Source organism: Nerophis ophidion, linkage group LG09, assembly GCF_033978795.1.
Source record: "Nerophis ophidion isolate RoL-2023_Sa linkage group LG09, RoL_Noph_v1.0, whole genome shotgun sequence".
Classification (NCBI taxonomy): Eukaryota; Metazoa; Chordata; class Actinopteri; order Syngnathiformes; family Syngnathidae; genus Nerophis; species Nerophis ophidion.
Genome location: NC_084619.1, coordinates 45,343,458 through 45,362,954, shown reverse-complemented (window position 1 = coordinate 45,362,954; position 19,497 = coordinate 45,343,458). Strand labels below are relative to the sequence as shown.

At 43.9% G+C, this 19,497-nt stretch overlaps 1 protein-coding gene across 5 annotated transcripts in view; it reads left to right on the top strand.

Annotated features, from left to right (window-relative positions):
* Positions 1 to 14,340: 14,340 nt before the first annotated feature.
* Positions 14,341 to 19,497, top strand: part of zswim8 (zinc finger, SWIM-type containing 8) — a 161,910-nt gene continuing 156,753 nt past the window's right edge. For 4 of the 5 annotated variants that reach the window (XM_061911047.1, XM_061911046.1, XM_061911045.1 and 1 more), the window contains exon 1: positions 14,342 to 15,525. In XM_061911047.1, coding sequence (XP_061767031.1) covers positions 15,348 to 15,525 — 178 coding nt within the window. In that variant the 5' untranslated portion in view covers positions 14,342 to 15,347. Of the gene's footprint in view, positions 15,526 to 19,497 lie in introns of all 5 variants that reach the window. The other variant, XM_061911049.1, reaches the window with a different exon arrangement.

Here is a 19,497-nt window from a genome sequence, read left to right as displayed (position 1 = left end):
CATATTAGTAGGAGTGTAAAAGTTGTTTATACTAAAACCCTCAGTGTAACCTGTTTGGCTGTTGACTAAGTATGCCTTGCAGTCACTTTCGTGTGTTAACAGGCTGAATATAAAATGTGACCAGTCGACACGCAGATCGCGTGATGTAAAAGCGGGCGCGACGACATGGAGGTTAAAGACCTTGCCAAAACTGCACAACCTCAGTATTGAAGTCCAGGTGAAGATTGGAGAATGTTTGATACTTTTATTAGTAGATTGATACTTTTATTAGTAAATTGCACAGTACAGTATCATCAAAAGGTTCAGAGAATCTGGAGAAATCCCTCCACGTAAACGGCATGGCCGGAAACCAACATTGAATGACCGTGACCTTCGAACCCTCAGACGGCCCGGTATCAAAAACCGACATCAATCTCTAAAGGATATCACCACACGGGCTCAGGCACATTTCAGAAAACCACTGCCACTAAATACAGTTCGTCGCTACATCTGTATGTGCAAGTTAAAGTTCTACTATACAAAGCAAAATGCTTTTATCAACAACATCCAGAAACGCCGCATGATTCTCTGGGCCCAAGATCATCCAAGATGGACTGATGCAAAGTGGAAAAGTGTTCTGTGGTCTGACGAGTTAGTCCACATTTCAAATTGTTTTTGGAACTATTCGACATTGTGTCAGCCGAACCAAAGGGGAAGCGAAGCATCCAGACTGTTTTTGACGCAAAGTTCAAACCCCAGCATCTGTGATGGTATGGGGGTGCATTAGTGCCCAAGGCATGGGTAACTTACACATCTGTGAAGGCACCATTAATGCTGAAAGGTACATACAGGTTTTGGAACCACATATGCTGCCATCTAGGCGCCGTCTTTTTCATGGACGCCCCTGCTTATTTCAGAAAGACAATGCCAAGCCACATTCAGCACGTGTTACAACAGCGTGGCTTCGTAAAAAAAGAATGCGGGTACTTTCGTGGCCTGCTTGCAGTCCAGACCTGTCTCCCGTGGATTATGTGTGGCGCATTATGAAGCATAAAATACGACAGCGGAGACCCCGGACTGTTGAACGACTGAAGCTCTGCATACAACAAGAATGGGAAAGAATTCGACTTTCAAAGCTTTAACAATTAGTTTCCTCAGTTCCCAAACATTCATTGAGTGTTGTTAAAAGAATAGGTGAAGCAATACAGTGGTGAACATGCCCTTTCCCAACTACTTTAGCACGTGTTGTAGCCATGAAATTAAGTTTATGAGTTTGAACATCAAATATGTTGTCTTTGTGGTGCATTCAATTGAATATGGGTTAAACATGATTTGCAAATCATTGTATTCTGTTTATATTTACATCAAACACAATTTCCCAACTCATATGGAAACAGGGTTTGTTTATATATATATATATATATATATATATATATATATATATATATATATATATATATACACCGCAATGTTTTTTGTGACGAACGAGTATGTGCTCAAATCACTCTATCACAAAAAATAAGAGTTGTAGAAATTATTGGAAACTCAAGACAGCCATGACATTATGTTCTTTTGACCACAACTGGCTATATATTTCCATTTTAGCAAACTACCTAAAATGTCATAGTTGGTGTGCTTGTCGACTACACAAATATATCACTAGAAATGTCACGCCCCTTTTAGCTGAATGCCTATGGTGAGTCTAAGTTAATATTGACAAAGTGCCAACTAATATTCCATTGTTATAAATGGCACAAAAACGAAGAAAAGAATGTTGGCACATTTTGCTCTATTTGGTTGAAAAATGCCCTGCACAGTTGGAACAGGGAAAGACTAGGAACAATTTTTTATTAATAAGAATTTAATTTAACAAAAAAATTAAATGTGTACTAACACCATACATGTTAGTAGACATGTTATTACATTTTGACAAAGTAATAATAACAATATTACTAATACTTGGTTATCACTTATGTCAAGAATTGTATTTTGATTATCTTTGGAGGTTTTTGAATCAGTGTTTATTGCGTTTTATTGGTGGAATATAGGACCTCCCCTTGATGCCGCTGTAAGAGGAGATTTATTTAGAATATCACGACCAGAACAGGGTTCTGAACACAAATTCAGGATTTTCAGAAAAAGATATTTATTTGGACAAAGGAAGGGGTTTAAAACGGGAGAAACAAAACAGGCTATCAAAAAGAGAACTGACTTGACCTCTAAACTAACAAAAATATCAAATACTCAAAAACACTCCGTCTACGGAGGGAAAAGGAGACTACGAACAAAAACTACTAAGAATAACAAAAAGTGCCCCAACGGAGGTGATGCTAGGAAGCTACACTGTAGAAAAAAAAAATCCTATTTTTATGGTTAATTTACACTAAATTTCTACTGTAATTTTTCCATTTTTTTAAATAGGTTATAAAACTGTAGAATTGAAGACGTTATCTGTAAACAAGCAAATTGCCTATTATGTTAAGTAATATGCCAGTAATGACAAACTATGTATATTTCTTTTTTTTTTTTACAGAAAAATACCAAATTAATTATACATATCATTTTCTGTTTTCTCATATTACTTTCAAATTCATGTTAATATTTATGTGTATTTTTATATTCAAATTGAAAAATATATGTAGCCTGTTATATAAAGGTTCATGCTCATACTAACAATTGAACATTTTTCTCTGTAATATGACACACGTTAGTGACTGCAAGACATACTTGATCAACAGCCACCAGCCATACAGGTCACACTGATGGTGGCCGTACAAACAAATTTAACACTGTTACAAATATGCACAACACTGTGAACCCACATCAAACAAGAATGACAAACACATTTCGGAAGAACATCTTCACCGCAACACAACATAAACACAAAATAACAAATACCCAGAATGCTATGCAGCGCTACTCAACCGACGCAAGGAGGGGGGCGGTGATGTGGGGTGGTGGCGGGGGTGTAGCCCGGAAGAGTAGCGCTGCATGGCATTTTGGGTATTTGTTCTTTTGTGTTTATGTTGTGTTATAGTGCGGATGTTCTCCCGAAATGTGATTGTCTTTCTTGTTTGATGTGGGTTCACAATGTGGTGCATATTTGTAACAGTCTTAAATTTGTTTGTACAGCCACCGTCAGTGTGACATGTATTGCTGTTGAACAAGTATGTCTTCCAGTCAATATTATAATTCCAACAAAGCCTTATACAACATGCGACTCAGTCGGCATGCTGTTTGTATGATGAATGTGCTAACGCGACGTAAGGTTGTCGAGGATGGCGAAGGCAGTGCTGTCACGGCACCCCTTTGAAATGCTTGTCCGGGCAACATCTGGTCAGGACAATCTTTCGCGAGGGTCACAGCCTGTCTCTCGGTAAAATCGGGAGGATTGGCAAGTAAGTTGCTAGGTCGGGATAGCCATTCAAAGAAGGTGAATCCACTTTTCATGTAGTTTCTGCATCCGGTGGTCCCCAGGTAAATTGAGTTTGAGACCCCTGATCTTAACAATTCAGAGAAAATCTGTTAAATAATGGTATTTTTCTGTGGAACTGCCAGCATTGTCACTTCATTAAAGTTGGTTGATCGTAATAATTTGGAAAAACTCTGTAGAATGAAGGTATTTTTCTGCAGAATTGTTTGCATCGTCACTTTATTAAAGGTGGTTGATCTTAATAATTTAGTAAAAATCTGTAAAATTATGATATTTTTTCCCTAAAACGTTTCATGAAAATTTCTGTAAATATAATGTTTTTGATCATTATTTGGTTTACAATGTTTTACTTTAATTTTATGGTTTTTGTTTGGCAGCCGTAGCTGCCAGTAGATGACCGTTTTTTTACACAATTTTTTTCACAGTGTAATCTTTCCTGAGAAAACTTACAAATCAAAATACTCCCGTGGATCCAAAAAGGTACAAGAAACGGTGCTATGGCTGTGGACAATGCTATGGCAAAGGAACGCTGGAGGTACGTACAAGAAGATACGAAACACTCTGTCACAGGACAAGAGGAGGACGAGAAATTTATACACATGAGGGAGGGTGACACAGGTGGGGACAATCAGACAATCAGGGGAGACATCAGACCAGTGAAACAGGAAGAGGGGCAAGTGATCTGAAACGAGAGGGAGAGTTAACATTTCAAAATAAAACCGGAAATGACAAGACACATGAAACCAAACGAAACCCAGACCAGACTTCACCCAGGTGCATACAGTACTTGAGAACTCCGAATTCGGTAGATGAGGGGGCAGGGTTTGGTGATAGCGTCCCGGAAGAGTTAGTGCTGCAAGTGTTTCTGGGTATTTGTATGTTGTGTTTATGTTGTGTTACAGTGCCGATGTTCTCCCGAAATGTGTTTGTCATTCTTGTTTGGTGTGGGTTCACAGTATGGCGCATATTTGTAACAGTGTTAAAGTTGTTTATATGGCCACTGTCAGTGTGACCTGTAAGGCTGTTTATCAGGTATGCCTTGCACTCACTCATGTGTGAGTAAAAGCCTCACATATTATGTGATTAGGCCGGCACGTTGACGTGACGACAGGTTGTAGAGGACGCTGAAGGTAGTGCTTTTAAGGCACACCCTCAATATTGTTATCCAGGTGGAAATCGGGAGAATTCCGGGAGAATGGTTGTCATATACACATTATATATTTTAGGGAGGGGCACTGAAATTCGGAAGTCTCCCGGGACAATTGGGCGGGTTGGCAAGTATGCCCAGGTGTGACATAGAATGAATTTTAAAAAAAATACCTTTGACGTCATGTCTTTCATAGTTATTACGAAAGATAGGCACAATTTTGAAAAAAAGTCCAGCTACTCTTTAAATCAGGGGTCTTAAGTATTTTCTAGGCCAAGGAGCCCCAAACTGGTTGTGAGAACGGGGACCCCCTTCTTGTATTTTGTAGAAAGTTAGGATGGTTTTAAATTTAACTAGTCCTAGAGGTACCTTATCATGGTGCAATACTAATATATCCAAATAATACAATATAATGCTGCTGGCAACTGGCACGCTAGTAGCTTGTGGAATTACTGCCCTGATCGTTAGTTGAGAGCTTGCGCTGCTATTTGGTAACTTGAAATCAATCAATCAATCAATCAATCAAAGTTTACTTATATACTGTAGCCCTAAATCACAAATGTCTCAAAGGGCTGCACAAGTCACAACGGCATCCTCGGCTCAGATCCCACATCAGGGTAAGAAAAAAACTCAAACAACGGTAAACCTTGGAAGGGACCGCAGATGGATGCCGAGTGGATACAGTTAAAAATGTGAGAGTCCAATTCACAATGGGGCCAGCAGGGTTACAAAAGCAATGAAAAGTGAGTAAATACCGTCCACGAGTACCGCTATCGATTCCCAGATACCTGGAATTTGTACCGTATTAGGTCAAATGTGAAAATACTCATCCTTAACACAGTTGGTCACATCATCTAACACAAGCTTAAAACTAAAAACTTAAAACTGGGGGCAGCAGGTGGTGTTGGATAAACTCGAGGTCAACCAGCATCTAATCATGGATTGTGATAAAGGGTTCGCAGTTCCCGTATAATGACTTTTATAGTTGGTTTGACATGGGAGTTTGTGATACGTACATCAGGTTAGTTAGCTGCAGTACACTATTGAATCACAAGTAAGAATTTTGAATGCTTACAGCCATCCATCCATTTCCTACCGCTTATTCCCTTAGGGATCGCGGGGGGCGCTGGTGCTTATCTCAGGTACAATCGGGCGGAAGGCGTGGTACACCCTGGACAAGTCGCCACCTCATCGTAGGGCCAACACAGATAGACAGACAACATTCACACTCACATTCACACCCTAGGGCCAATTTAGTGTTGCCAATCAACCTATCCCCAGGTGCGTGTCTTTGGAAGTGGGAGGAAGCCGAAGTTCCCGGAGGGAACCCACGCATTCACGGGGACGACATGCAAACTCCACACAAAAAGATCCTGAGCCCGGGATTGAACCCTGGACTACTCAGGACCTTTGTATTGTGAGGCAGATGCACTAACCCCTCTGCCACCGTGAATGCTTACATTGTTTGGTAAAATAATATAGTGTGTTGCCATACACAGAGACAACATTAAATTATGCCTTCATGTGTGTGTGTGTGACCTTAATTGCAAGTGTAATGCAGACAAGGTTATCACAAACTATCTCAATCGCTATTATGAATATAATATTATGAATAAAATATAATGAATTAAACATGCTTTTATTCAAAACATGTATGGTGCAGTGACTACTTTGGTTTCCAAACTACATTACAGTGTTGGATTAATGTTAATATGTATTTAAAGTAGGGGTGTCAACCTTAACATGTTAAAGCATGTGCTTAATAAAAATAAAAGAGCGCTTTATCAAATATGAATAATGATTAATCGCCCAAAGATGCGCACATTTGTTAGATAGTCTGTGATCATGATGAGAGGAATTTCACTTCAAAATAGGACTTTGGTCAAAAACTTGGGTAACTTGTTGGTATTGCTGCGACAAACCTATCATTGGCGCACATCAAGTTTAAAACACCATCTTAAAGTGAAACACGTACTCAAGGATGCTACCGACAGTGTTGTCAATCCTCATGGCGACTACTTTTGTAAACAGCTACTAGCGACAAGTCTATCGTCTTTTCCTGAGTATATTAGAGACTTTTGTGTCTTAAAGACTCTAAAGTGGAAGCAAGCAGCTGTCACCGTCCTCAGCGAGCAACCAAGGCTGCTGGTGCTGCTGGGCCGATAGCTACATGCTAGCGTTAATGCTAGCTACATCAACAAGAAGCAGAGGCAAAGTGGCAACGTTTACTGACTCAATGTTGTCAATAAAAGTAGCACAGTTAAGTTAAATATATGCCTTTGCTAAAGGGACAGCCACTTCATGCAGGACATCTAACATCTGTGAAGACCAAGTCCTACAAGATGATGTAACTCACATCACCACAGCTGATCTGTTGTAACTTGAATAGGCACATTTACATCAAAGACGTAACTGTACTACACAAACCAGAGTATTTTGCTTCCTGGAGAACGTTGGACATCTATAAGTAATCACAACAAGCATTGTACCAAAAAAAGAGATCAGCATTGTCATCCAAAAAAGGTATAAAGAAGCTTCTTTGTTTACAGATTGTAAATAATAATCCCAGGAATGCAGGCTCACACGACTTCTCGCTTTGTCTTGTCTTTATTGCACAAAGTGTAATTCAACCACACAACAGCTCTCATGTGTCTCCGTCCCTTTTCCCGGCAAAGCTCGAACTCCCACTTCCTATCAACAACGTCACTTTCCTATCTCTCCCGGAAGTCCCGCCCCCCAGCCAAAGTCCTTGGCTAACACCCCGTAGCCAGCCGCTACATCACCCCCCCACCCCCCCTTTCAAAAAGTCCTCGCCCTCGAGGACTGACCCGTAAGGCAACATTTGGTAACTTCACAACAGCATGTAAATCAGAGCAACACATTAGTGCAAACAAAACAACGTAGACACCGTAACTCTTACATCACACAAAAACAGGTTTACAACCGGAGGCCTCTTATCCCGCCTCATCCGCTCCCTTACAGTCCCCAGGAATTGGACAACTGGGTCAGGTGTGCCAGTCCTCGGGAGGTTGCTGGGGGGAGCGGGGGACACGAGGGGTGGGGAAATTGGTTCCCCCTGGGGCGTAAGCGGGGAATTGGGAAAGGGCTGGGTGGGCAAGGGAGAGGTCACCTGTGTATCCGAGGCAGGGGAAGGAGGGGGCTATTCTGTCTCTGTGAAGGGCCACTTTCCTTCCTCGGGGGGGGGGGGGGGGGGGGCAGCTGGACTCGATACACAACCTCTCCCAGCTTCTGGTGTATCCTACAGGGCCCTGTCCATTTGCTGTCCAGCTTGGGACTGCGGCCCTTCTTCCGAATCGGGTTGTTAACCCAGACCAACTCGCCTGGCACGAAGTCCCCCCCTCGGGTCGTCACGTCATAGTAGCGCTTTTGTTTCACACCAGCTTCCTGCAGCCGCTCCCGAGCGAAACTGTGGGCTGAGTCCAGCCGGTCCTGTAATTTCCTGGCGTACTCTGGTCCTGCAGCGAAGGCCGGGACATCTGGAGGGCGGCCAAAGGGCAGCTTTGCTGGTGTGCGCATCTCTCTCCCTAGCATGAGAAGCGCCGGTGTGCACTCCGTGGATTCCTGGACAGCAGAGCGACACGCCATCAGCACCAGTAGTAGGTGTTCGTCCCAGTCACTCTGGTGGTGGGAGGTGACAATGGCGAGCTGGTCTCCCAGGTTGCGCTGGAATCACTCCACCAACCCATCACTCTGAGGGTGCAATGGGGTGGTGCAGGTTTTGTGGATGCCCAGGCGCTGGCACAAGGCAGTGAAAACCCGGGACTCAAAGTTTGTGCCGTCACGGCAGAGATAACATGACGCCAAACCGACTTATCATGCCCTCCACCAGGGCGTCAGCAATGGTCTCTGCCTCCTGGTTGGGAATGGCGTATGCCCCTGGCCACTTTGTAAAATAGTCAATGGCGGGAAGGACATAGCGGTTCCCCTTGTCAAACCGTGGGTACGGCCCTGTAATGTCAATCCCTACCTGTCCATAGGGCACCCCACAGGGAACTGTGAGTGCCCAGTGGGGCTTTTGCGGGAAACGCAGGGGTCACAGCGGCGGCAGAAGTCTTCCACATCTCTCTTCTGCCGACCCCAATAGAACCCCTGTCGCAGCCGCTTAAGTGTTTTAGCGACCCCGAAATGTCCAGACACACCTCCCCCATGCACTGCCTTAAGCACTGCCCCTTGCAGTCCCTTTGGCACCACTACCTGCCACTGTCCTCCCCCCGTGGCCGCGGCCTTATATGCCCACTGCAGCACGCCTTGGGACACCCGCAGTGAGTCAAACATGGCGCACAGGCCCTTGGAAGCCTTGGAGAATGGTGCCACCGCCTCCCAAGCCTCTACCCACTACAAGACAGGATGAAGGTCTGTGTCCTCCTCCTGTGTGTGCCTCCGATCAGCATTGGTCACAGTCTGTAGTTCCCTGCAGACAACATTACCAGCCTGACTGAAGGCTGCACACTCAGCGCCCTCTTCCCGCCGCTCTTGTTCCAGAGCTTCCCTGCACTCGCAGTAACCACATCTGTCTGCTGCACACGGCCGGCGAGAGAGCGCGTCTGTGTTGGAGTGGCGAGCGCCCGGCCGATGTTCTATTTCAAAGTTGTATCCTTGTAGCTCTTCCAACCACCTGACGACCTGCCCCTCCGGCTCCCGGAAAGTCATTAGCCACTGGAGGTCAGAGTGGTCAGTCCTAATCACAAAGGGGAGGCCACACAGGTAGTATTTAAAGTGTGTGATAGAGAGCACCACTGCCAGGAGTTCTTGGCGGATGAGACAGTAATTCCGTTCTGACTTTGAGAGTTTCTGGCTGAAGTATGCCACCACCCTCTCCCCTTCCTGCCACGGCTGTGCAAGTACGCCCCCCACCCCTAATCCGCTGGCATCAGTGTCCAGTAAGAAGGGCAGGGCAAGGTCAGGTGGGGCAAGTACCAGGGCCTCACACAGGGCCCGTTTCAACCCCCAGAATGCCTCCTGGCACCTTTCGGACCACACAAAGTCTTTGCCTTTTTCCAGCAAACAGTATAGGGCCGCGGCGATTGTAGCAAAACCACGCACGTGCCTCCGATAGTAAGAGGCAAGCCCGATGAAGCTCTTCAGCTGTCCTTGGTCTCGAGGGGCAGCCAGTCTCTCAAAGCCCGCACCTTCTCGCCCATGGCGCCAATGCCATCGGCACCCAGCTCATGTCCCAAGAAGGTCACTTTTTGTTGCATGAAACTGCATTTCTCAGGGTGCAGTTTAAGGCCCGCTGCTCGAATCCTCTCCAGGACTCTCCTCAGGGACCCCAGAGCTGCTTTGAAAGAACGCCCATGTACCAGAATGTCGTCCAGGTATACCAGGCACTCTTGGCGGGGAATACCAGCCAGCACTTTGTCCATATGTCAGGCAAAAGTGGCAGGGGCATTACAGAGCCCAAAACTAAGAACTTTGAATTGCTACAAGCCCCGGCCAGTACAGAAGGCGGATTTAGGGCGAGTTTCGGGAGAAAGGGGTACTTGCTAATGTCCGCTCTTAAGGTCCAGAGTGGTGAACCACGAAGAGCCGGAAACTAGGTCCAGGGACTCATTAATACGGGGTAGGGGGTAAGAGTCCTTTGTGGTCACTTCGTTCAGCCGTCTGTAATCCACACAGAATCGCCAATCATCAGCCTTCTTCTTCAAGACCATGACCTCCTCTCTCCACACCCCTCTCCCTATGACCGGAGGCCCTGGCTGTGGGGAAAGGGCTGCCCAGGGCTGGCATCCCCGGGTAGTAAACAGCTCTTTCCCCCCCCTCATTGGCTGAGGGGAGACAGGTCGAGGGCAGGAGTAGTAACTTGGTGTGGTGTGAAGCAACAAGAATACAGAGGAATGCGGTGAAACGGGTAGGGGCCCGTGAATTAGGGTACCCATGGCAACTGTTATGCCCCCTGGGAAGTTAAGTGTACCCCTCCCCATGTCTAGCAGTCACCTTGGAGAAAGTCCAGCCCTAAGATGCAGCAGTATTGCACGTCTTCCACCCAAACTAGATGGCGGTCATTTTACTCCCACGCACAACCACCAGAACCCCTTCCCCACCATAGCAAGCTGGCCCGTGACTGTGCGGATCTGTACTGCTGTGGGCTCAAGTGGTGTACTGCTGGGCAGAAGACCCGGTCTTACCAGCGTTACTGATGACCCTGTGTCCACCAGGCCCACAGTAGGCACCCCCTGGACAGAATCAGAATCAGAATCAGCGACAGCAACGTGGCAGGAGCCCCCTCCTTTGGTCCCCCCTGTGTCCAGCCCACCGCCATTGGTGGCACACTGCTGTCATCTACTTCTGGGGGGGACAGAGCCCCTGCCACCTGGCTGTGCCGCTGGGCTCCTCCGGTTGCCAGAAAGCGAGAAGGAGTAGTCGACCTCTGCTTCTGGGGGATATGGAGCCCTTCCCTGCTTGACTAACCTGGGCTGGCGAGTCAGGGTTCACAGTGGACGTAGGGCCCCGCATACCCCTGACTATGCGGGCCCGGCGCCGTTTCCCGGCTCACGACGAGTGGTAGGGCACTCCCTGCGAAAGTGTCCAGGTTGGCCACAGCCCCAGTACACCTGCATGGGGCGCGACCACATTGACTTTGCACAGTCACCGCCCTCAGTAGTTCAGTAATTTCTGTCGCCCCAGCCGGAGCCCCGTCACCAGACGGGTGTGACGAGACCGCCCTCACTGGATGGGGTTTCATTTCCAATTCCCCAGCTGCAGCCGCACTTCCCAGCATCTCCTTCTCAACAGCAGCTTCCAGTGCCTCCTGCAGGTACCTCGGGTGCTGAAGCTGCACTTGCACGCGCAGGTCAGGAGGAGTAATGGCTCCAACAAACAGGTCAGTTGCGAGCTCGTTTCATGCATCAGCAGGCAGGTGACCATATGCACGGTGGACCTGGCCCTCAATGTCATTAGCAAGCACCTGGAGTGGCTCGCCAGGCTTCCTGCACCTCCCTCTCAGTTCAGTTTTTAAAAGTGCTGACTGAGACCATCTCCCAAACCTCGTCTTGAGCGCCCCCACCAGGGCTGCGTAGCACCGCTGCTGTTCAGGATCCAGCAGCAGGAGGCACGAAAGAGCCTCTCCCTCTAGACACAAAGCCAATTGCAATGCTTTGTCCCTTGCTTCCCACCTTCTAGCGTCCGCCAACAGTTCAAATTGAGCGTGGAACGCCTCCCAATCCGATCCACGGGCAAATTTTGGCATCTTCATAGAGGCAGCAGACAGTGGGGGGAACGTGCTGTGCGGGGAAGCTGCGGGCGGCGGCGGCAGTGGTGACATCTTTACATCTTCATGGGTCGACGGACCGCTCATGTGCGTGCTGTAGCGCGGCTGTTCGACATTCACCCGCTCCAAAACAGCGTCATCCCACTCAACTTTAAACTTATTTTCACCGGAGCTAAACATGATAAACGGCTAGCGGTCCTAGCTAACTCACAGACTGAAGCTAACTGACTAATGCGCGGTACGCAGCGTGTCCTTACCGCGACAAAGTCTCTTTCGAAATCGCCGTTTTACTTCTGACACCTGTGTAATAATCCCAGGAATGTAGGCTCACACTCTTCTCACTTTGACTTGTCTTCATTGCACAAAGTGTAATTCAACCACACAACAGCTCTCATGTGTCTCCATCCCTTTTCCCGACAAAGCTCAAACTCCCACTTCCTATCAACAATGTCACTTTCCTATCTCTCTCGGAAGTCCCGCCCCCCGGCCAAAGTAGTTGGCTAACACCCCGTAGCCAGCCGTTACATCATGTTAAGCTGTTTAAGAGGTAAAGGTGTGTTTAATACATTACTAATTAGTAATTGTATATTGTTTGCAAGATTTTTGCAAATTTCAAAGACTTTCAAAATGTGCACTTAAATTTTAATATACTTATTTTCACCAAGTTTTGAGCAAGTCAATAACTTGCAGTTCAATAAAACATTAGAATTGTTTTCCTTTGTGACATTCTGACTACCAAATTGCATTTGTACCCAAATATTGGGGTGTTTTCTTTAGAAAATTGTATTTATACAAGTTAATAATAACCTGTGCTTAGGTTCAGGGGGTAATTAATCTTATTAAAAAATAATGACTTTAATTACTTGACAGCCCTACTATAAAGTTGGTGTAAAAAAGGTTTATGTTAAACAAACAAACAAGTTTAATCAACCAAAACGTGCCTCTGCATTTCTGAAGGATTTTCATTATATCAATTGAAAAGTGTAATTTTAGAAAGGTGAAACAGGCAACAAATTCTATTTTAAGGAAATGTATTAACTTATTATTTAATGTATTATTATTTATTTTTTTACTTTTGTGAAAAATATTGTATTTTATATATACAGTATGTATGTATTGGATTGGATTGGATTAGATTTGATAGTACTTTATTTATTCCGTCAGGAGAGTTCTTTCAGGAAAATTACAATTTTCAGCACAATCCCATTCAAGATCAGACAAACATTACAGGGAGACAGAACAGGATCGCTGCCGGGTCTGCCGGCTTCCAGCGCACCTTACAAAAAAGACATACAGGTAAACAGGTCTTACCCTAGGCCCTGGAGTGGGGGTGCAGACTGAGGCCAAGGGAAAAAAACAACAACTCATAGCCATAGTACACATCCCTCTTACATGTGTGTAAGAGGGAAACATCAAACATCAAAGAACACAGAGGACATTAAAGACATTAAAGCAGCAGATACAACCAGACAGTTATACATACAGCTATGAATAAAAAGTAAAATAAACATATACACTGTGGTGGCCTCTGCGGTGTTCCACGCCATCGTCTGCTGGGGAGGAGGGAGCATGGCCAGAGACGGAAGCAGACCCAACAAAGCAACCAAGACAGCCAACTCCACTCTCGGCCAATGTCCAGTCCGCATGGATGAGCGAGGATACGTCCAAGGTGACTGAGGTGTCCGACACCTGCTCACCCAGTCAAGACACCGCGAAGCCTCTCCGTCCCAGCGCTCAGTGCTAGCTACGCAGTCCTGTCCCCTCATCTGCATCTCCTCCAGTACATCCAAACAGACTCTGGTGTAGCAGAGACCCAGCAGCTGGTCTCCATGGCCAAAAGGCTCCCGGGAGGCAGATCCAGAAGTCCACAAAAAAAAGCACCACAGAGGTCACGAAAGTGCCACCCCTTGTCACAGAGTCCCAAAGGGTCCCGGACCAAAATGCAAAAAAATATAATAACACATGAAAACAAGAGGGAAACACAAAAGGATGACACACGAGCACAGAGCTCCTGCCTACAGCAGCCACTACAGCAGCGCCATCTTGGGGAAAAAAAAATAAATAAATAAATAAATTAAAAAAAATATATATATATATATATATATATATATATATATAAATATATATATATATATATACATATATATATATATATATATGTATATATATATACATATATATATATATATATATATATATATGTATATGTATATATATATATATATATGATATATATATATATATATATATTATATATATATATATATATATATATATATATGTATATATATATATATATATATATATATATATATATATATATATATATACCTTTTTTTTAAGTGTACATTTTATTTTAGGACACGGAAATTTTAACATAAACATATTTGCATCATAACACATATGTGACATGAATTTGTATTTTAGGAGCAGGAATATTTACTGAATGAAATACATACAGAGTAACACGGTGCTTTTTAATGTATCAGATAACATTCGAGTCGGGTAGGTGGCGATAGTGCCCATAACAAGCGGTGGTGTTGACTGCCAATCGAATCCTGAAGAAGAAGATCAGCTGATACACCATCTTTCAGTGGACCCAGCGTCAGAAAGAAACCTTTCACATCTTTATATCTATATCAAAGGGAAGGAGGCATCATATATATATTTATATTCATATACGTATATACATACATGTATATATATACATATATGTATAACTTTATATATATGTATACATATATATACATATATATCGCAATGTGAGTCCAATGTCGGAAGGACAATCGGAAACGAGGAGGAAGGGAACAAAGCAGACATGAAGGAATAACCCGAGTGTCTTCAGTGGAACCAGTTAAGAGAATAACGCTAATTGTGTGTGGTTGTCATCGATCAGAAGCTAACTCTCTTCTGCTAACACAAGGAAAGACGTTGACACAATTACAAGCAGAAAGTAAGCAGGGCGAGAAAATAAACACACACCGAGTCTCAATGTAGGCAAGATGGCGGTCTCCGTCAATGTAAACAAAACGATTTAGCCGTCAGGAAGGTTAGCTCTGTTGCTAAGTGTTGCGAGAGTGTATGTTTGTCAAGTAGACATAAACTAAATTAAAATGTAGTTGTATGAGTATTGTTGGCATTTCATTGTGTAAAAAAACTGTGTTAAAATGAAGCGTCGTTTGACTGTTCAAGTCACATTTTCTGAATAGTAATAATAGATGTGTTATTATGTATGATTTACTCCAATAAATAACGGACAGTGTAGAAGCATTTATAGCTTAGGGTCAGCATGTGATAATGGGAATAGTCTTTATTCATGACCTAATGTCACCCATTATTTTTATTACTGATGCTACCTGGTAAATTGATGCCGCCCAATGCACAAGATGTATTTTTGAAATACACCATTTTTAATACTAAGCATAAATTTGCTGGTTCCCAATTTGGACTATCAAGCTTCCCCCGCCCACCTCCCAAAGTGTTGGATTCTCTGGGATCTTTGACATTATCTGAAGGAACTGAAGTCTTCTGGACCCCTGAGGAACCCAGACCTGGATGTCATGGAACTGATGTTTGCTGAGTGGGAGGATGGAGAGAGGTTCTCGTTTGAAGACTCTGACCGCTTTGAAGAAGACTCTTTGTGCTCCTTCATTTCAGAGGCTGAGAGCCTCTGTCAGAATTGGAGGGGATGGAGGAAGCAGTCTGCCGGACCTGCGTCTCCTATCGTCAAGACTAAAGGTTGGGCAAACACACACACGTTTTCTTTCAACATAAAACCTAAATGGAAACAATGCATTTCTTTGAATATCATCATCTTCTGTTTCAAAAGGTTTGATGAATGCTGACCAGTGTGAAAACCGAATTCATTTCCTAAAACTAAATAATGCAAATGCAATTAATCTGTTCCAGACACCACAATAATAACATAGGACAGATAATAGTAGTTTAGTTCACTTGAAGCTTTTATTGATTTGTGTTTTGCGTTTTTGGTCGAATTGTGAATTATTTTGCAGTCGTATTCACTAACAAAAGCACGGAGATGAGGGTTGTCATGATACCAGAATTTTAGTAGTTGATACCGATGCTTTTAAAATTCCTAAATTATCAATACATAGTTAAAACCACAATGAAGATATAAAATAAAACTGAACCCATTCACTTTTAAAGTACCAGTCGAGTGGAAAAGCTAGTTGACTTTATATGCTTAATTGTGTTTCATTGTATCCATTACACCATATCCATATGTATTGACAATTTGCAAAGTATGTGAAAATACTTTCGAAACATCACAAAATACCACAAATTCAGTCAGACATTTTTAATATTCCGTTCAGAGCGTCTTCAGTAGTTTCCGTAGATCGACGTCACTGGAGTAATAGTTCTGCACTCTGACCATAGTATTATATCAGTCATACTGGAAAACTGCAACAATTAGAGAAAGATGTGCTGTCTACCATTCACAATCCTTTATATAAGACATGAACACACATTTGTATTTTTTATGTATTCTAAGTCCTAAATAAATACATGACTAGTCCGTCAATGGGGGCTCTCTATTCTGACCACAAAACCCTCTAAAGAAACATCCAAAACTCGCCAACAGTACTCTATATACATATCGTGACCTGAATATTACCCAAATATTAGCAATGTGTTTATTAGCCCTAACACAGACAAACTATTTTTAACAGCAGATTGATAACACACCTAAGTAGCCCTTCTGCTGCTTTATGTACTTGCCGGGATGTCCAGCTGCTCCAGCATCATCAAGTCTCGGCTCATCAAAGTAAATCTAGATTGTAAATCATGCCTCTCATAATAAGAGGATTTAGCCATAAATCTAGAAGTTGTTCATCTGTGAAACTCAATTTATAATCAGAGATGGAGACAAACACACAACCGAAGACAGTGTCTGCAGGAAGTCTTTTCTTTGTCAACCCTTCGTGTGCATCATGATTAATATATTATCTCAACAGGAATATATAAACATCCTATCAGTCATCATCACAGTAAGAACAGACATTGTACAGTAAGACATAATTTTATTATATTCACAGTTTGTATTTCTTGTTTTTACACTTTGTAATGAAAAAGCTGGATTTGTGTGGTAGAGCTTATAAAACTTGTTGGTCATCATCCTTATATTCAGGATCAACATTATATGTTTTTGGATCATGATTTTTCCAAAAGTGACCATTGTTTGCTGCATGATTTGCACTGTTGTTGGTGGGGAAGGGATCTGTGGTTCCTACCCCTACGTCACGTGATCGTGTGACTGGTTAGCTCATTATCTCTCAAAATGGCTGGGGAATCTCCGTAAGATTCATACTATTTTGGTCATATCTATTTAAACACAAACTGTGTAAGTCTTTCGGTGTCATACATCAGAAATATATAATAATAGCTTTAATATAGAAGTAACTTGTTTTTCCATTCTACTGGTACTTCAAATTCAGTGCTGAAAATGGATTTAAAGTGTAAATGATTTAATATCACTCTGTTTCAACATATTTTTGCACATCATTTTAGTTGTAGTATCAACTGCCACGAGGTAACTATACATACATAAAGTAACAACAGTCCCCTACGACTTCTATCAAAACAAACAATAATGTGCTCATAAATAACAGTAGTTGACCAGTTTACATTCTAAAAAGAACAACTGTGGCGTGGAGCCTCAAAGTATGAAACTAACATTATTGTTCTTAAAATGATTTAAATAGGGTGGTAGTGTGACATCATCATGTCATTTCAGCCTTCTTGCTGTATTTTCCATTTTTGCTGGTGCTGTTTGGTATTTTTACAATAGAAAAAAGAGCTGTGTTTAGCAAATGGCTCACAGTCCACACTTTGCCTTACTGGTAAAAATGTAAAGCAATGGTGCCCAAAATGTTGCCAAAAAAACACAAAAGTGTCTGTTTTAAAGCTGTTTTCGTAGCACTTATGGAAGTGATACAAGTTGGGTTGCACACTTCTGGGGGTTTTGTCCATTCTGTGGTTATGCACAATCCCTGGGCTTGTGGTGGCAGATCTCTGCTCTCACTCACTAACCAACCAATCCAATATCCTTTATTTAACCAGGTAAAACCTTGCTTTTCCAAAAGTGACCTGGCTGAGGGGACACCAAAAGAAAATGATAACACGTAACAAAAACAGCAGCAGTAACACAACACAGTAAAAAAATATAAATTACTTACAATATTAACATAAAACTACGCAATATGTCAAAAAATATATATATAAAGTTACAGTACATTTTAAAAACAAGTACAATGCCCATTAGAACTGGTTTCTAGATACTTCAAATGGCCTGAAATTCGCGGAGGCAAAAACTCGGACATGGGAGGAGTTCGGGAAAGCCATGGAAAACGACTTCCAGACGGCTTCGAAGCGATTCTGGACCACCATCCGCCGCCTCAGGAAGGGGAAGCAGTTCACTATCAACACCGTGTATGGTGCGGATGGTGTTCTGCTGACCTCAACTGCGGATGTTGTGGATAGGTGGAAGGAATACTTCGAAGACCTCCTCAATCCCACCAACACGGCCTCCTATGAGGAAGCAGTGCCTGGGGAGTCTGTGGTGGGCTCTCCTATTTCTGGGGATGAGGTTACTGAGGTAGTTAAAAAGCTCCTCGGTGGCAAGACCCCAGGGGTGGATGAGATCCGCCTGGAGTTCCTTAAGGCTCTGGATGCTGTGGGGCTGTCTTGGTTGACAAGACTCTGTAGCATCGTGTGGACGTCGGGGGCGGTACCTCTGGATTGGCAGACCGGGGTGGTGGTTCCTCTCTTTAAGAAGGAGGACCGGAGGGTGTGTTCCAACTATCGTGGGATCACACTCCTCAGCCTTCCCGGTAAGGTTTATTCAGGTGTACTGGAGAGGAGGCTACGCCGGATAGTCGAACCTCAGATTCAGGAGGAACAGTGTAATTTTCGTCCTGGTCGTAGAACTATGGACAAGCTCTTTGCTCTCGGCAGGGTCCTTGTGGGTGCATGGGAGTTTGCCCAACCAGTATACATGTGCTTTGTGGACTTGGAGAAGGCATTCGATCGTGTCCCTCGGGAAGTCCTGTGGGGAGTGCTCAGAGAGTATGGGGTATCGGACTGTCTTATTGTGGTGGTTCGCTCCCTGTACGATCCGTGTCAGAGCTTGGTCCACATTGCCGGCAGTAAGTCGAACACATTTCCAGTGAGGGTTGGACTCCGCCAAGGCTGTCCTTTGTCACCGATTCTGTTCATAACTTTTATGGACAGAATTTGTAGGAGCAGTCAAGGCGTTGAGGGGATCTGGTTTGGTGGCCGCGGGATTAGGTCTCTGCTTTTTGCAGATGATGTGGTCCTTATGGCTTCATCTGGCCGGGATCTTCAGCTCTCACTGGATCGGTTCGCAGCCGAGTGTGAAGCGACTGGAATGAGAATCAGCACCTCCAAGTCGAAGTCCATGGTTCACGCCCGGAAAAGGGTGGAATGCCATCTCCGGGTTGGGGAGGAGACCCTGTTCCAAGTGGAGGAGTTCAAGTACCTAGGAGTCTTGTTCACGAGTGAGGGAAGAGTGGATCGTGAGATCGACAGGCAGATCGGTGCGGCGTCTTCAGTAATGTGGACGTTGTACCGATCCGTTGTGGTGAAGAAGGAGCTGAGCCGGAAGGCAAAACTCTCAATTTACCGGTCAATCTACGTTCTCATTCTATGGTAATGAGCTTTGGGTCATGA